We start from the raw sequence: 18251 nt of genomic DNA on the forward strand, positions 1-18251 counted from the left end.
TGACTTCTGGTACTTCCAGAGTCAGCCTCAAGCGAACACTCGACGAACAGCAGATTTTAGCACTTCCGCATTGTCTCATATTCTGAGACCGGAGGTTGCCGCTTGGCTCAACTCTACTTCTAAGGAGATCTTCCAAAAGCGGCTTCTGGACAAGACAGTTACAGCACCACCTACAGGCCTGGCAAGCTTAATACAGCGTTTTCAGTCCCTCAGCATTTCCATGTAGATGAATCGTTGTCATGTAAATGGGGCCGCAGATTAATATAGTAGATTGTACTGCATATTACCAACTGCTTTTGAATTATGATTGTTCTGCTGGGTCCGTTTTGTAGCGTGCTCAGCTGGTTTTTTAGTTTCAGGGAAAAGGGATAACAGATGATGGATTTTTTGTCACCATCACCTTTTCTAGAGCTGTACAAAAATCCAGGGCTGTCAAAGCAATCTAACCACTGGTGACCTTGAGCAAACCTGCCCCTTTTTCCTCATCTTTATTCATCTTCACTTGTATTTTCTTCATCAAGTAATCCACTCTCCTCTCCTCCTGCTCCCTGAAAAATGACGCAGAGATCTTCCTGCGCAGACGCTTGGCGTAAACCTCGAGGAACACCAGAGCGTAGCTCATCAGCCACAGACATCCCAGCAGGAGTGAGACTCCCGGGCTTGGAGCTGAAGTCGACACGTCGCAGAGTGACGGCTCAGGGTTGAAGGTCCACTTGTAATCCTTGTGGAAGTTTGTGAGCTCCCTTGTTATGCAGTTAGATGGTATAAGACAGAAAGCAGGAGGGAACCACTTCACCTGAGATCAGATTATGAAAAATGAATTAAATGTGGGTCAGATGGTGAGAATTAGCAGTGAAAAGGTGTGGAGGCTGTCTTACCTTGTAATCAACACTTATCACGGCAGATGTTGGAGGAAAATCCAGTAACCAAGGTAAAACCATCTGAACTATATGATACACAACATGATCCAAAGCTACTATTACGGCAATGCCAATGAAGTATAATGTGACTATAACCAGTGATATAAAGCAGGAGGTGCACTCCTGGCTTGTTATTCTGTGGCTTGTGTGAACAGTTTTATTTTTAGCCGCCCTTTTGTTAGCAGCATGAGTCGCCTTGTTCAGGAGCTCCTGGGAGATGTAGCTGTTGTCAAACTGAACTGATGACAGATAAGACTTTAAATAGCGTGCAGACTCAAAGATGAGCAGAGCAACAAAAATGGCAGCAAGGATCCGGTTTGACAGCAGTTTGCAGTCCTTCAGGAGGCTCTTAGCGTAGGAGAAGTTGACCTCCATCTGCCCAATCATCTTGGTAAACCTGCTTTTAACTTCTGACACATCAACATGAGTGAAGTGATCTAACTTCCTCAAGTTTGTCACGATGCTCAAGTCTTCCCTTCTCGTTTTGATGGCTTCCTCAACAAGGTCTTGCTTTGCTTTGTTCATAGGTTCAGAGGAGTTGAGTAAAGTCTTCGTAAATCCCTCAGCGGTGCACTTCAGGATGTGTGCGACCGCTCCAACGTTCACTGAAATATTAGGGACGACGTTCAGAAGTAGAATCATGACAGAGGCTGAGATGAGGAGTTTTCCACCCTCTTTGGTGCAGACGGTGGGCAGAGACATCGTCAGCACGCAGCGCAGAGGATGACACAGGAAAGACACCAGCAGCACAGCCACGCTGTAGAAACAGGCGGTCTGGATGGAGCCCTCATGGTTGTATTTCAGAGTGTTGCACAGCCAGTGATAGAGCAGGCCGCCCGTGATGACGGCAAGCACCGAACAGAGGGACAGAAGAGTCAGGATGTCTTTGCCAGCTGGTGTAGGTACAGAGTAAACATCCCAGAGATACAGAAAGACAGACTGAAGAGTCTGTCGCCAAGATCCAGCTCTGGTCCTGAGAAGAAAAGAATAAACAAAAACATGAACTGATTTCTGTCTCAGAATATGAACATTTGCTCTGCATGTTAGGTTAGATATCAAAATCAGTCACACTTTTACATCAGCAACATCTCTACTTCTTTACATGGTTGTTATGAGGGTCTCCTTGGCTTTTGGGGGCAGCCTCTAGTGGACACTCAAAGAACTGCAGTTTTTGGCATTCCTACAGAAGTTTCATTATGAACCTGGACCTGCAAACCCCAGGATGTCATAACACCTGGTGAATAAGTACCCTGTAAGCCTTCATGGAATCCCAATGAGACATTTGAAAATGATATTTTGTGCGAATTGGATTAAAACATTTTTAAAGACCTGGTTTCAGTTTCTTACATTCAGTAAAAGCTGTGCCAGTTGGGGCCAGTAACTAGTTAGCTAGTTGTTTCTGTCTCTCTTTTCTTTTAGCCTGTAAATGAAGCTAAGCTAGGATAATTGTCTGCTGGCTACAAGTTCACATCGTAGAGACTGTGTTTTGTGCCTGTAAATGTAAAAACCCTGCAAAAGGGGGTATTTGAATGAGTAATAGACACATACTTTGTGCTCCTCAGCTTGTATGTATTTTACCGACTGAGGATGCACAGTGTCAGTCTACATCATTCTTTTGCAAATGCGCCCCCTGCTGTTGTCCCCCAAAAGCCACTCTTACACCACCACAACCACAAGACAACAGACACAAAGCAAGAAACTAAACACAGCAATAAAGAACTAGCGTCTCACTATTTTTCAAACATTACATAAACACTTCATTTCTGCAAGAACAATGAGCATTTCAACATTGATGCTATTTGGGACACATAACTTTTGGGGATGACCTTTAGTGGACACCTGATGTACTGCAGTGTTTTTTTTATTTATTTGTATTTGTTTATCTATCTATCTATCTATCTATCTATCTATCTATCTATCTATCTATCTATCTATCTATCTATCTATCTATCTATCTATCTATCTATCTATCTACCTTTTTTATTTATTTATTCTGTTATTTATTTATTTATTTATTTTTAAATGGCAATTGTCTTACTTTTAAACAGTCAGAGCTACAGTTTTGAGAGAGACATACAAGCTCCAGAATGTAACAACGGGAATTTTATTATTATTATTATTATTATCATTATTATTATTATTATCATTATTATTAGGATGTTTGTTTTTATACTGTTTAGACTAAAACATTATATTGCTGGTTTAAGGGTATTTGTATTTTAATATTCGGACAAAGCCAGACTAGTTGTTTTAGCCTGTGTTTACAGCTAAGCTAAGCTAGTTTGCTTCAGGTTTATTTCAGAGAGAAAGACAGGAGGCTTTTGTTGATCATCTTTTCTAATTCTCTCAAGACAGTAAATAGGAAAAAATGTAAAAGGAATCACAACTTATCTTAAAGGTACAGTTATGCAAGAAGGCAGTTCGCCTGGCAAAGAAGAAAGGATGAAATCAAAAGGGAACAGCTAACCTGACTGTCCCTAAAGTTAGAAATAGTCTCTCCAAAATGTGAAGTTAAGCTTAAAATGTACATTAAAGAAAAATTTAAAACAGTATTCGACACTTAACAACATATAAACACATTTTCTAATACAACTTATTTATTTGTCAATAAATATGTATAAATATTTGTCATAAAAAAGATAATAATAATATAGGTGACAATAAAAATCATAATGTTGTGAATTCGGTAGCTCCCCCTGAACATGAAACTGTCAGGAATGTAGCTAAGACAGATAAACCATGCTAGAGTAAAACCTTAATCTTAGGGTATGCAGATTAATAATGTACATTTCTGATATCCCTCAGTAAGTGCAAGTCAAATAAAAGAATAATAATTGTCAGACTTTACCTGAAAGACGTAAAAATATTCTCTGTGATGAACTTCATCTCTCTCCATGAAATTATGAGCTCAAGGTAAACAGGACGAGGAAGTGCTGCAGGACTGTGGGTTAAAAGAGGAACTGCTCTGAACAGTCAGTGTCATGTTGATATTTGTGGGTTGATATTTTACAAGTTCCCACGAGGAAATAGGAAACAGAAAAGATAGCTCACTTTGTAAGCCATGGGGTATGTGACACAAAATCATATGAAGAGATGTGATGCAAGCACACACACGCACGATGTGACATACAGCGGTGGTCATACAGCTGCAGATTCAGATGACATAACCTGGAGTCATTTGTTGAACTTCTTTGCGTCATTGGTTCCTGTTCTACTTATTTATTTTCTAAATACTTGTTTGGTTATATGTGTGTATCCAGTTGTTTGTTGTACACAGTTTTCTCATGTTGATAACAGAGTGAAAATGTTGACTGATTCCGATTGACTGAAAAAGGAAACAGTTTTTGGTTGTTGCATTAAAATAAAAATGTATAAAACAATAATTTATTCATGATTTCTCTGCCACTTGTTTTGCGTTTCATCTGAGCGTGACAAAACAATTTCAGCTGTTTTGAGAAACAACTGGGATTGACATATTTATCATGCGTGTTTAGCCCCTGAAAAAACAAGGCAATAAATCAGTCTTGGTTGGAATCGGAGTCGTCTGAGGTTGTTTGTGTTGTGCACATGGTTGGGAACATCCTGTCATGGTCTGTGGCTTTTAGTTGAGCATTTTATAATTTTGCATTCGAGCTCCACGGGACCTTTTGCACCGACCCGGCTAACATTGAGTAACCACCACAGTCTTGCACAAGTTAACCATTGTTTTTAGGCCTCGTGACTTCTGAGCATTTACTACAGCAAACAAACATTGTAAGGAATTTACAGCTGTGTGCTCCCTCTGACTGTCTGTGAGGCCAAAATGTGTTAAATCTGTGAGAAACCGCAGCCAAGGCAGGAAATATAAAAAAAAAAACATATGCAAAGAATATCTTAATACAGATTCAAAAACTTTATTTCTTACAGTTATATCAACAAAAATCACTTTTTAACAAAATGTACATATTTATAAGTTTGATTCTCACTCTATTGTAGAAATTTACCGTTTATGTTCTACAGCTTTGGGAACTTCACATGTGCCATATAATACAAACACAAGTAATATAATCTCTTTGTGATCCATCCAAAAATACAAAGCTTATAATTATTATTCACAGAGGTCTCTCTCATTCTTCCAGCAGAGGTCAGTCCAGCAGCATCAACACACTCAGCACACTCTGCAGTCTGGAGTTGTACACATATAAAAATATCCTTAAAGCTCTCGCTGCTGCTCTTCAAGTTTTTGATGATTTAAAGTCTCTCCAGTCCTCAGAGAGAGAATAAAGTGGCTAATTTTTCAAGGCAGGTCATAAAATGGTCTGATACTTCCCATAAAAACACATTGGATCATTAGCAAAATGACAAGCTTTGTCTTTATGGGTCTAATGAAGTAACAAATTAGCTCATATTTACTGTATAGAGGAATTATTTGTTTATCAACAAAGCCGGATGCGCGCGCAACTTGGGTGAAGAAGCACTGTGGAGTATACTGACGTGGAGGAGTTAGCCACCAAGAAAAAAAAAACGCATTTTAAGCTAAATATCATCACTTATACGGATGGTAAACGGCTCCAAGGTTTGTGAAATAGCAGTGAGTGGACATAAGAGATCAGCAAGCGGACATATATTAGGTGGACAGACGTTTTTGGCGGAGAAATCTGGCGTGTACCAGAGAGCAATTTAAACGCGCAACTGTCACTTGATGCTCATGGCTACATTATCCGTGGATACTTGCCAGACTGTAACGTACTACCAAAAAAAGCACACAGGCTGCCGAGCCTGAGACCCGGTTCATGATTAAAGAACCAGAAAACTACGTCGAGAGGACAGCAACAAATCAGGTAAAGACGACACATTTAATTATTGACCTGCAGACGTCGCTGGTGTTTCGGTGGAAACTGTGACCCTGTTGACTGGTGACTCTCGGCCGTTAATTACTGATGCTGTAGTGCTGAGAGTCACCAGCTAGCACGGTCGCTGTTAACTCCAAAACACCCGTTGCTCTGTGACAGTCAAAACTTGCCTTTGCTGTGAAGTGTCGTTTCTAAAAACTGACCACAGAACAAATGTACATTTTTATGCTGCTAACTGACTGAATTTACTGTTTAAAAACCGTTAACTCGTTTGAATGAATGGAGCTGAACGCTGCTTCTGCAGTTAAGTCGCGTGCACAGCTTCATGATGACGTAGACTGATAATCCCTCTATAAACAGCTTGTACTGCCTGTAACACCACTTGTGTCCACAGGGGGCATCAACATAAACACATAAAGTTCCTCTTCCTAAGTGAGTCCCTAAACAAACTGTTCACAGCATGAATCTTGAGCCTAAAAAGACTCTTAAAACCCAGAGGACTAAAGTTAATTTAATAAAACAGGTAACAGCTGAAGCTCACAGATTGCTCTGATATTGTACACTCTCTGTACACTTCCCCTGTGCTGAAGCTGAGGTGGGTTTTTCGATCAGTGAGTAGCATTGAAGGATGTTACAGTGGCTGGGATGTGCACATTCATAAGAACAGCGGTCTTGTTTAGAGGGCGAGCCCACTCTGGATATGTGTTCAAGTCAAACATGGCGACACCCCATGTGTTCATGGCGAGAGCGACTGACAGAACCCCCAGGATGTTCATGACAAAGCCAGTTTTTACCTGAGAAAACAGGCAAAACTGGTTGATAAATGAAATGCAGTTATGTGTGTTAGTGTCAGGCTCTTATGCAAAGATTTTACCATGTCTTTGACCATGAGGTGTCCTGATGCAAAGGCGATGGAGTTAGGAGGTGTGGACACTGGCAGCATGAAGGCATACGAACATCCTATTGTTGCCGGGATCATGAAGTACAGAGGGTTCACAAAGACGCGATTGGCCTACACGAAGAAAGAAAGAACAGAAAGTGTGGTATTTTTCCACCTTCGCACCTCTGATTCATTAAAGCTTCTAAAAACCCAACTTCCTTCAAAATCCTAAGTACTGAGGGCCGTTCAAAGTCTGAAGGCTACACTTCAAACTCAAGTACATAGAAATGTGGGAGAAAACATCAAAAACAAAGGATTTCTCAGCTTCTTCCATAACAATGCTCACTTTGGGTGGTAGTTTTGGTTGAATATTTCTTGACTATGAGACATCATAGTCTTTTATGTCTTAATCTCAGTTGAATTGAGGTGAACTGTTCCCTCCTGAAATCAGTGAAAACCACTGAAATGTGGAAGGGGCTTCAATCATGAGAGGTAACTGCAAAAATATCATTTGTGACAAGTTAAGGAAAATTTTGGATGATGATGGTTTCAAACGCCTTGAAAAACAAGTGGAAAAAAGAAATAAGAAAAGGAAAAATAAAAATAAACCTTATATACATCCTGTAGTTGATTCTCTGAATGTGTATCAGCACTATCTCGAAGTACAAAAGCAGGGGATAATAATTACTGACAACACCAGTTAATGTCCAACAGGCTACAAACATTGGAACATCTATTGAAAGAGTTTAACAAGCTTCCTCTGACGAACATGAAGGCTTTTGTCAGCTGCAAACTAGTGAAACATCAACACATCCTGAAGTGTGAACTGGACATTTAACCAACAGGAAAACACAGAGAAGAATGTTTTGACTCTCTACGTCTTTGAATCGGAGACCAGACTTACCAGTTCAGCAATGACGGGTAAAAAGATGATAATAGTGGCAGTGTTGCTGGCGAACTCAGTGAAACAAGCCAGGAAAGCAGTGATCAACATCACAGCTGCACCAGGAGGGACCTCTGCCAAAGGCTGGAGGTGGCCTCCGATCCACGAGGCAAGTCCGGACTCCTGCCAAGAGCCACAAGATCAGGGTTTAGTGTCAGAGATCAAATCACAACATAATAAAGCAAAGTGGAGGATGGAGCCCAGCAGAGCAGAGCAGAGGAGGAAACGGAGAGAAATCTACTACAGGGCCACAAATCCTGGTCTCAGGTTGAAAGAAACTCAAAACCATTTGACACAAGAAAAAAAACAGCATGTCTCTGTCCAATGGTACCAAAACCAACACACCAGCACTTTGACTTTTATTTTAAAGTATTTGATTCAAAACTTATGCCCTCACTTATTCTGAAAAGCACTACTGATTAGTTCAATCAGACTTTGGCAGAGCCTCAATGCTAAGCTAAGAAGTAGTATTATATAATGTTGACATGAGGATTGCATTTATCATTAAACTTTTTGAAAAAAAACACAGCACATAAAGGAATAAGAAAAAAGAGATTTTGAGAATAAAGTTATTTTTTACTAGAATGAATATTCACGTAGTAAGAGAAAGACTTGTAAATATGCAAAATTGTGCATATTTATTCAAGAATAATGCGGTAAATCATTGATTTAAAAAAATGGTTTACCTCACAGCCTTTAGCCATTGCAAAACCACCTCCAAGCAAGAGGATGATATTCCACGGGACTGAGTCCTGAGCTTTCTTCCATGACAACAGCGGGACATAAGGGGTGTTGGAAGCTGTGGAACCAAATACAAGAAAAAACTCAATAACCCAGACTGCATACTACGTCTTTTTAACTTGATAAATATTCAGAAGAAGAATTTCACAGCTGAAAAATCTTAAATGAGTTGCCAAAAAATTCAAGAGAAACATGGCCAAAAACTGACAGGACTCCAGGTCAGCTAAGGAAACTTGAGTCTATTAAACCCTATGTTGAAGTTAGGGATGTGCCAATATGAAAATTTTGGCCAATACCAATATTAATATTGCTTTTATGGCTGATAACTGATATTTACTGATATGACTTGATCAAATTGTGAACATACTGAAAATCATGCAGAATGATTTTTTCAATTTCTTTATTTCCAAATTATTTCCTTATCCACTCTTCTTAGGTAGTTTTGGTGTTTACACAGTCACAGAAAACAATATTATTTTGGTCTTCACTGGAAAAAAATGAAATAGTATCAAGTATTTTTGTCTTATTTTGAGTAGAAAATGCCTTTTTAAGCTTAATATAAGCTGCATTCACCTGACCAGTCCAGAAAAATGTCTCATTTTAAGTTATTTAAAGACAAAAATGAGGTCTGAATAAGAGCCCGACCGACATGGGATTTTTGGGGCTGATGCCGATACCGATACTGGGGGCAAAAAGAAGCCGATATCAGATTTATTGACTGATATCCAATATATCGGCTGATATATAATAATTTCATTGACATACACAGGATAAATACTGTATATGCACACAAATTATTACTAGCTATTGAAAAGTTCCATCTTCCATTTAATGCATGGGCCGAAACTAGATTTTAAGTAACAATGTTGCTGCTTTCAAAACATGCAATAAATACAATTACAACAGAATACATTGAAACATTTTCAAAAATTATTTCAACAAAGACAATAACTTGTGAATTTATAAGCCCAGGTTAATCCTGCATGGCATTATGAAGTGAGACGCTGTATAGTAGCCTTATATTAATTAACACAAAGGAGCAGGATCGACAGAATCTCCGCGGAGCAAAAATTTTTACAATCGGCTATATTTTGCCCAATGTTGATCAATCGGTGACAGGCTATAATTGACTCGATTAATAGGCCCGCCCGATTAATCGGTCGGGCTCTAGTCTGAATTGTTTGTAACTAGTTAGTTTCTTATATTAATACATTATTCTATTTTTAAGCAAGTTTTCAATGAAATTTTTCTTGTTCCATTAGCAGATTTTTTTTACTTGTTACAAGCAATTCAGATCTCATTTTTGTCTTTAAATAACTCAAAATGAACATTTTTTCTGGACTGACCAGTTGAATGTGGCTTAAATCAAGTTTAACAAGACAATTTACCCTAACCCTGGATAAGATTTCATTTTTTTTGAAGTGTCGAAAAATTGTTCAAGAAGCTTTGAAAATGGATGGCAGTTAATGAGTAAATACCGGCCCACTTTGACACATTACACAAAAAATGACCAACATCAGCCTGATACTGATATTGATCCTGATATATTGTGCATCCCTAGTTAAAATATTTGTCAAAATAATTTTATTATGTGAAGTTTTTCAGTAATAGTTAGTATTTTGGACTGTAAAGGTGAGCAAAAATCCCAGATACTTAATGTTAGTATTCTAGGACCTAAGTGACATTAAGTGGGACTGATGAGCCCCATGATTTGCTTTGTTTTAACTCCGTCCAGGGATTTGTTTGTCCAGCTGAACATAATATACACAATCCTGCAGACATGTGTAGTCAAACCTCAGCAAACACGTGCGGTCAGTTTGTGGGCACGCTCACTCAAACACACACACACACACACACACTCACACACATACACACTCACACTTTCAAAACAAAAACCTGCACAGTGTGACAACATAGTTCTGAGAGATTATTCTAATCAGAGAAACAGAGAAACTGTGTTTCACATCCACAGACTCACTAAGCCGCATAATTAACATTCCTCAGCTGATTTTCAACATGTTGTAATAACTGCACCTGAAACGCAGACTGACTTTGAATCATTAATAGATATTTGGTCACCATTATTATCCGCTGAGGCTGCCCAGCGAACTAAAAACCAGATCCTTTTGATTTTTATTTCTCTTTGCTAGATGAGGATCACACTTTGTCTCAATTCAATCTGGCTTGTTTCTTTATGTCATGACCCCAATTTTCTTTTATTACAGGCAGTAAAACAAACACAGATAAGATAAGGTGGCCACAATTAGACTTAAATGTCTGGTAAATTAAACATTAACACGTAATAAAGAATCAACTGACCTTTAGGGTCCAACCACCAGCTCAGAGAAGGCTTCTGCGAGGGGAAGAAGAACAATACAGACACAATGATAACACCGGTGACCGCATCTGAGACATACCTGCAGACAGGAAGAAATAATTAACACACACAGACAACTGAAGAGCTTTTCCGTGCGTAGATTCATTGATTATTTTCAAACAGGAAAAGAAACAATGAAAACACAACAAATGACTCTAGCGTATCATCAAATGTTTTTCTTACCCTTTTTTAAAAAACACAGACCATCCAGTAACAAATTTAGGATCTCTCGTGAACAGCAGAACAGCATAGAGGATGAAAAAGAAAGAGATGGCTCCTTCTGCAAAACTGAAAATGAGCATTCAGAGTAAATGCAGTTAAAAGTTGTGTGACATAAATGTGATCATTCGCCCTGCAGCCCATGAGATTAGAAGACATACACGAGTCCTCACTTTAAGGGCCCTAGTCTTCTGTAATCTTCCTCTATGAGAGCCTGCGCTTTGGCCTCTGCCTCGGCTCTTTGGTCTTGTTTCTTGCAGCACAATCTGCAAAAAACAAAAACGCACACCATATTTCAAAGAGACACCGTAAAAAGAGTAAGTATTTGCATAATGTAGATAAATATGTTGTGTCATTTGGTCTTGTGGTGTCCTCAAACCAGAAGGAAAGGATTTCACTTCACATGGTAATTGCATACAATGTCCAACGAAGCATTACCTTGTATTCAATCCTCCATAGAGAAATGAGATCCAAACCCATCCCAAAAACAAGAAGAGAAGCATGAGCGGGAAAGCAAATGCAAACCAGGAGCCAAAGTTGATCAGGTCACAATCTGGAAAGTAGCTGAAAATCAGAGAATTGTTTTAAACCACTGAAGAAGGCTTGTCTATAATACAAAGTGCACACTGCTTCTGCAAAACCCCAAAAGACACCTTTTCAGCTGTCCAATCAGGATGAGGTTTGGCGCAGTGCCTGTCAGTGTAGCCGTGCCTCCGATGCTGGCCGCGTAAGGGATACAGATCAGGAATCCTTTCCACACCTTCAGCTGATACTGGGCCTCTGACTGGATCTCCTCAGCTGTCATCAGGTCAACCTGCTCCTTCCCATCGAGCCTTTCAAAGTCAAAGGAGACATTATTTCCTCAGATACACATTGAGACTGTATTTATCTGAGACAGTGAACCAGCACAAAGACCCAAAATAGAAGAAAGCAGTAAGTAGCTCTTTGCCTTTGGCTAGGTAAATCTACAACAAGCAAAGCTAACATGTCAACAAAGTATTTTAGCTTTTAGCATCTATACAAAATACAAAGTTTCTTGTATTTTCTGAAACAAGTTTTCTGAAAAAAAAAATAAACGCAAGAGAGCAAGCAGACCTAAAATAAAAGGAAACCTTTTTTTTGTCCAAGACAAGCTACATCTGCTAACAAATAAAGCTAACAAACTAGTTTAAGACCATTTTATTACATCCATATGAAAACTTAGTGTAACTGAAAATAAATAAGAAGCAGAAGAGAGCTTACAGCCAAAATCAGCACTATAGCCCTAATAACGTATGAAAACAGTTGGCCTTTTTTTTATCCAGAGCTAGCTAAATCTTCTAACTAGCAAGGCTAATAAATTAATTCAAAGTATTTAGCTTACTACAGCCATTAAAAAAGTGTAACTGTAAATACAAAGAAGCGCTTAAGTGAAAAACAGTTAGCTTAATTGCACAAAGACTGAACACACAAGGAATAGTTAGCCTTTCATTGTTCAAAGTTGTTAAATTTGCTAATTAGCAAGGCTATTATACTAATACAATATATAAGATATATAAGCGTTGACAAATTGTCAGTTAATACATTAGAAGCACTATAAAGCTAATAACCTGTGAAAACAGTTAGCTTCTCTTTAATCAGAGCTAGCGTAATCTGCTAACTAGTAGGGTCAACAAAAATATTTAGCCTACTGTATCCATTTCATAAGTCAAAGTTTAAACAATTTGTAGAGGATTTGGGAAAAAATAGTTTGTGGAACCATGTTAGCTTTGTTGTTTTCACAGTTGGTTCAAGTTTTAGCTAACAGTCTCTTAACTTCAGGTTTACAGATCCAATATCAGCATCAAACTTTTTTTGGAATTTTTAGTCATATTTTGGGGAGGAATTCTAACCTAACATGTCCAAGATAGAATAAGAAAATGAAACAAAATAAAATTGTGCCACATGTGATAAAAAATTGTGTCAGACTGTTTTCTTACCCGTCAATAGACAGCATTTGTTTTTCCGAGGGCACAGCGGGCAGTGAATGCAGTTTGACATTAGAATGACCTGAAAGGAAGCCACACAGTTTAAGTCACTTTCATATGAAAATGAAATAACTTAGTGCAGTTTTGACAGCACTTTACACACAGCCATGTGTAAACTAGCCAATAATCAGACATTTGTTTTAGCCACTTGTTACTCACTATAAAAAAAAATCTGAGGGTGAATAATGCTAGTCATTTTACAGAACATAGTTTTTTAGACTCCTATACAAAAGCTTTACTTTTAAAATGTATTAAAAAGATATATATTCTAGAACAGATTAAATCTTAACATCTGTTTTTGGTCTCCACCTTTGATTACCAATAACAAGCTCATTGCCAATTTTTCCCGATTAGTTGCTAATTTTTAATCTTTGATGCAGATGTTGGGCACATTAGTGTATCAGGACTGTTTCTTCCTGGAAAAGGTGCCTGTTGAAGTGTTACTGAGGTGGTGAGATAAAATGTTTAGGATTAAGACCCCACTCTGAGCTGTTAGATGATAAAATGTTGGGAACTTCAGAGCAGGTAATAACTCTCCTCACCACACAATCCATTTTTATTTAATTGTTTAGATAATACTTATAATTGCAGTATCAAGCAGAGGTCACACTTTACATCAGGAGCATAGCAACTGTGTACCTTTTATTATATCCCCCTCAGAGTCCTCTGTGGACCTGCACTTCTTTTTTAAGCTCTCCAGGTCTCCAAACAGGCTCTCCAGGATGGCGTTAGCAATAGGGAGCATCATGGCTGTTGTGGCGGTGTTACTGAGCCACATGGACAGGAAGGATGAAGTCAGCATCATTCCCAGAATGAGCCTGAAAAAGATCATTAACAAACAGATCAGAAGAGCCTAACACATTTTAGTTACAAGCTTTTCTCTGAATTTTTCCTCACCAGGCTGGTTTCACTCCGACAATTGTAAGAACCTTCAGAGCGATTCTGCGGTGAAGCCCCCACTCCTCGATGGACGAGGCCATCACCAAACCACTTAAGAAGAGGAAGTTTGTTTCGAGGAAGTACTGAGGGCAGACTATCTTGGATGGGAGGATTCCCAGTGTTGGGAAGAGGCAGACTGGAAGCATGGCGGTGACAGCCAGAGGGAGGGCCTCTGTGCACCAAAACATAGCCATCAGCACCACCACATAAAGACATTTTCCCTCCTAAAAGATAAGCAACACAGGGATGTTAATCTGAAGGCAGTGTTAAAACAGTCACAGAACATAAGAGATACAAATTTGCCACAAAATACATTTTTTATTATTGTTGTTGCTTTGCAGGTAAGCAGCTATAATTTTTTTTCTCAATGAACATCAATGTTATTAAAAAAAACTGTGTGTAAGAAGATGTATGGTTAATAATATCAAAGTATCATGTTTGATATGACTCCTGAACACCTATGGTTGTCTACACTTGGATGATGCAAATGCGAAGGGAATTCACCAAATAGCTGCAGTGTCACTTTTTTTTTCCTGATTGGTTTTTGGAAAAAAAAACAACAACAACAACAACAACAACAACAAGCTAGCATAACGGTCAACAATCTAAACCAATTAATGATACAAAATTGAAAAATAAATAAATAAAATAATAACTAACTGTGTAATACTAAATTACACAGAAAAGAGACTGCTGTGAATTTACGTTGGTGGGGCTTTAAGGCCTTTTGTCCTCCATGTGCATTTGTTTTCTTCAACTACTCCCCACAGTCCAAAGATACACCTTTTTGGTTAATTGGTTACTCTAAATTTGTGACCTGTTCAGGGTTTACAACAGGTCGAATCTGCCCGAGCTTTTTGCAGTACCAGAAGTGTCCACTCAAATTTTTTAAAACAAGGTACAAAAACTTGTATATTCTTCAATCCTTACCTTATTCTTACATCTTAATAAAAGTTTCAAAATGTTTGACTATAAAAATGTGAATGTCTACACTGATGGTGCCTTTTCTACTTTTTTGCCCCGGTCCACAAAAAGCCTGAATACACCACTGCTGACTGTGAGTGAAATACAGAAATAAATCAAAATCCATTATAAATAGTCAATTATGTGACAGTTAATGTTTGGATGTGTATTGAATGAATTTAAATCCAGAGTGATTGTTTGAATTGTAAGGGATTATTTTCCTGTTTCTCGTCACTTGTTTTAGCTCTTATTAAGAGGCTGCTTATTTATTCTGCAGAGTTTTACCAAACTGCCACATTCAAATACAGTTTCTCACATCATTTGTAAATTTTAACTCGAGACTCAAGACTATTCTACCCAAATAGAATGAATCAGGATCAAAGCAATCTGCACCCTTTTATTATGATTAACAATGATTCATTGATTATGAGTGCAAAATGCCAGGAAAGGCACACCTGATGTAAAAGGACTCACCTTTTCTGGCAGAGTAATAAGCAAAGGCAGGAACAGGAGTGGCGTGAGCAGGATGATCAGCTGTTTGTGGGCACACCACAGCTTCTTGGACAGAGCAGAAACATTCATCCTCACAGCGAAGTGTTGCTGCTCCAGACTGGGCTGAGGGGAGGCGGGCAGGGGAACACTTTGAAGCCTCTGGCTGAGTTCAGAGAAGATTAACTACACGCCCTGATACAGTTTAACTCCTCGTAGGGTGGTGTCAAATAGTTAAGAGGGACAGTCTGTCTGCTGTCAGGTTCCCAGGAGAAGGCCTCTTGCACATGGAGTACTGACGCATCTTAAAGGCAGAGAAGTGGAAATGACCTCTGCACGGCTCATGCATGCTAACAGGCTGCTTCTGCACAACTTGGTTTTGAGGTCCTTTTGTTTTTTTATTGGGTGTGAAACAAAAGTGTAGCTTAACCCTTAAACAGTTCCCCTCAGACTGAATATGTCTTGACACAAACCTCACAAAATGGTCTGGATGCCCATTTAAAGTTCACTTATGTAATCTAATCAGTCTGTATATCTATTAAAGCTGACTTATTTTTAAAATGTAACCCAGTCTTTACTACGAACTGTAGTAAAACCTGAGAAATAACAAAAAATTGCACAACTTAAAAAAATATTAAACAGCTGACTTGATAAAATTAAATATTAACGAATAGTCACATGATGAGACTGAAGTTTACAGCCTCTGCTACTAATATTAGCATGCTAACATCCCCACAAATGACAGCGCTAACTCAATGGGTAATGTTTAACATGTCCTTTCTTTGTTTTGCTTGTATGACTGTGCACATTGGTTAAGGAGCAATCATCACAAAGTGCATCCATCCATTGAGCTCAACGGCTAACACTGATAGCAACAGAAAAAGTCACTAAACACAAGCTTTAGCTTTGAGAATCTGGTTTAAACTTTGTATAACGTTGATAAGTTTAATAGCACAGTGGGTGAAAAAAATTAGAAGTCTGTACTTCAGTTGAGTTTACTATGCTGCATATGGCTTCCTAAAGCCTTTTTTAACAAGTATCCCTTTACATTTAACCATCTTTTACTTTCACTCAAAAATAAATGATGTAAAAATAAAACTCTGCACTTTAGAATAGTGATAGATTTCTCAAACTGGAACCAATTTGGTCACAAAACCAAAGACCAATTATCTGTCATTGTACTCAGTCAGACACTCAAATACAAGAATGTGACATTTATGAGTGAATACTTTACAACCCAGAAAGAATTTGGAAAAACCTTTAGTTTTTTCACGTTGTAAGCAAAAAACACTTCGGAAAACAGGAAACTCTTTTAACACAGCTTTTAACCCTGTAAAGCCTGACCCATCAAAAAAAGAAGAAAAAAAAAAGGAAATGATTTGATGAGAGCAGATAGTCTGAAAGGGCTAAAATAAAATTAAGCTGCATGAAGTAGAACTGCTTTCCTTAGCCCTCAGGTGCCTTCATCCTCTGATCGACCTGTCACTGAATGATACATGTATAATCACTGACAACATGTTGAGTTTTGTGGTATTTGAAGCTATTATGTTGCCTTGATGGGTGCCTACTTGTTGCCAAGACCCATGCAGCAGTGATTTGGTGATGAGTAGTGATTTTTGACCCAAGTTCCATCAGGGGGAGCTCTACATGTTATGGCTTCAAAAAATGGCTGGTTTTCTCTTGTGTCTAATGTTTCAGACCAGCAACAAGCTCTGACTGTCCAACGGCATGTGTGAGTTGTAGCCAATCAGATGTTTGAAAGTACTAAAGCAGCATAAAAGCAAAAAAGAAAGGTTATTTTAAAAATGCCCTCGCCACCTTGTGGCCCGGAGTCTCCGCACACTGTCGTAAACTACTTTCAGTTGGGGTAGTTTGTTTTGAAGTTAAATGGAGATTGGATCAAAACCTATTTTCTTTGTTCAAGACAACTTTTTACTGGATACGACATGCTAAGGTAAGGTGTTTATCAGTACAGTTTTGTAGCTCTATGGTTTGAAACGCGACATCAAGCAAACGCTGTAGCAGCGGCTATATGTTAGGGACATCAGTAGCCCAGTGCTCCGACGCATCTGTAGGCTAACGTGACAACAAGTAAACACTGTCAGTTTGTTTTTAGTTAAGTAGCGGTTTATATTTCGCGCAACTGGCAGTCCAGTGCTCTAAAACATGTCCGCAATGTGTAACGTCAGTAAATCCTGGTTAGCTATGTCCTGCCAGTCATCTACCAAGCAGAGCTAACGTAACCTCACTCTTCATTTTATTGATAGACCACTGCAAAATAACTGCTGCATGTGGGTTGGAATAAACATTATCACGAACAGTTTAGCCCCTGTGTTATAAAGTGATACAGCCCAAGCTAAAGGCTAATTTACCTTTAGCTTGGGCTGTATCACTCTCCTATTCAGCTTCCATCTGCTCTTCTGTCCTTTTTCTGTCTGACAGTTAGGCTCCAGTGTCCACCATCACTACAAAATGAATCAGCCAGTGTGGTGTTGTCATAGAGACCTAGATGTGCAGCAGATCAATCCAGTTCTGGTTGACCCAAACTGGAAGCTAAGAAGTAGCAATTTAAAATAACCTGTAACCAGCAATATTGGCGCTGATAATCTCATTTTCAAGTGTGGAATACAAATAGGTATGTATCTGGAAGGGAGACTTTTTCAAGATCACTTTCAAACTCCCCACAGCCCCTTTATAAGTTGTCATAATGAAACCTGGACATTTCAGTAGTTTTTACTTTTGCAGTGTGAGTTTGCACCAGTAGATGGTGATCTGAGCACATGTTCCTGAGAAACAGCTCTCAACGTGACGCTCTTTCTCCGTCACTCTCTGTCTGATCTCACATGAATGTTTCTACAGGCAGTGATCCACTGAACGTGTTTCCTGTATGGCTCTGACTCTATAAACCAGGAGGAGAGCTCAGCAGTGTGTTCACTCCTCTG

General features: G+C 38.8%; 2 protein-coding genes across 3 annotated transcripts; both read right to left on the reverse strand.

Annotated features, from left to right (window-relative positions):
• Positions 1-442: 442 nt before the first annotated feature.
• ocstamp (osteoclast stimulatory transmembrane protein) lies at positions 443-3903 on the reverse strand. Its single transcript, XM_074682506.1, is given in 4 exon segments — positions 443-796; positions 879-1893; positions 3769-3806; positions 3808-3903. Coding segments are annotated over 4 exon segments (1503 nt in total).
• Positions 3904-4867: 964 nt separating this feature from the next.
• On the reverse strand, positions 4868-15623 carry slc13a3 (solute carrier family 13 member 3). Of its 2 annotated transcripts, none has more exons than XM_074681438.1 (13): positions 15295-15623; positions 13816-14029; positions 13558-13736; positions 12871-12940; positions 11566-11745; positions 11351-11476; positions 11086-11178; positions 10877-10981; positions 10636-10733; positions 8262-8374; positions 7537-7698; positions 6627-6764; positions 4868-6546 (listed from the first exon to the last, which is right to left on the reverse strand). In XM_074681438.1, exons 2-13 carry the CDS (start codon positions 14001-14003, stop codon positions 6361-6363), a joined length of 1638 nt encoding a protein of 545 aa, XP_074537539.1. In that variant the 5' UTR covers positions 14004-14029; positions 15295-15623; the 3' UTR covers positions 4868-6360. The 2 variants fall into 2 exon arrangements, with proteins under 2 accessions (XP_074537539.1, XP_074537538.1); XM_074681437.1 differs by having other exon boundaries at positions 13816-14081.
• Positions 15624-18251: the final 2628 nt, after the last annotated feature.

This window comes from Halichoeres trimaculatus, unplaced genomic scaffold (genome assembly GCF_033239565.1).
Source record: "Halichoeres trimaculatus isolate MK-OKI-2021-1 unplaced genomic scaffold, fHalTri1.1 fHalTri1_scaffold_11, whole genome shotgun sequence".
In the NCBI taxonomy this organism is placed as follows: domain Eukaryota; kingdom Metazoa; phylum Chordata; class Actinopteri; order Labriformes; family Labridae; genus Halichoeres; species Halichoeres trimaculatus.

Coding starts and splice junctions, on each gene's coding strand:
- slc13a3 (XM_074681437.1), bottom strand. CDS start 15,402: ATGAATGTTTCTGCTCTGTCCAAGAAGCTGTGGTGTGCCCACAAACAG. Junction 10,734..10,876: donor TCTGTGTTTTTTAAAAAAGG/GTAAGAAAAACA, acceptor TCCTGTCTGCAG/GTATGTCTCAGATGCGGTCA. Junction 6,547..6,626: donor ACCTCATGGTCAAAGACATG/GTAAAATCTTTG, acceptor CTGTTTTCTCAG/GTAAAAACTGGCTTTGTCAT.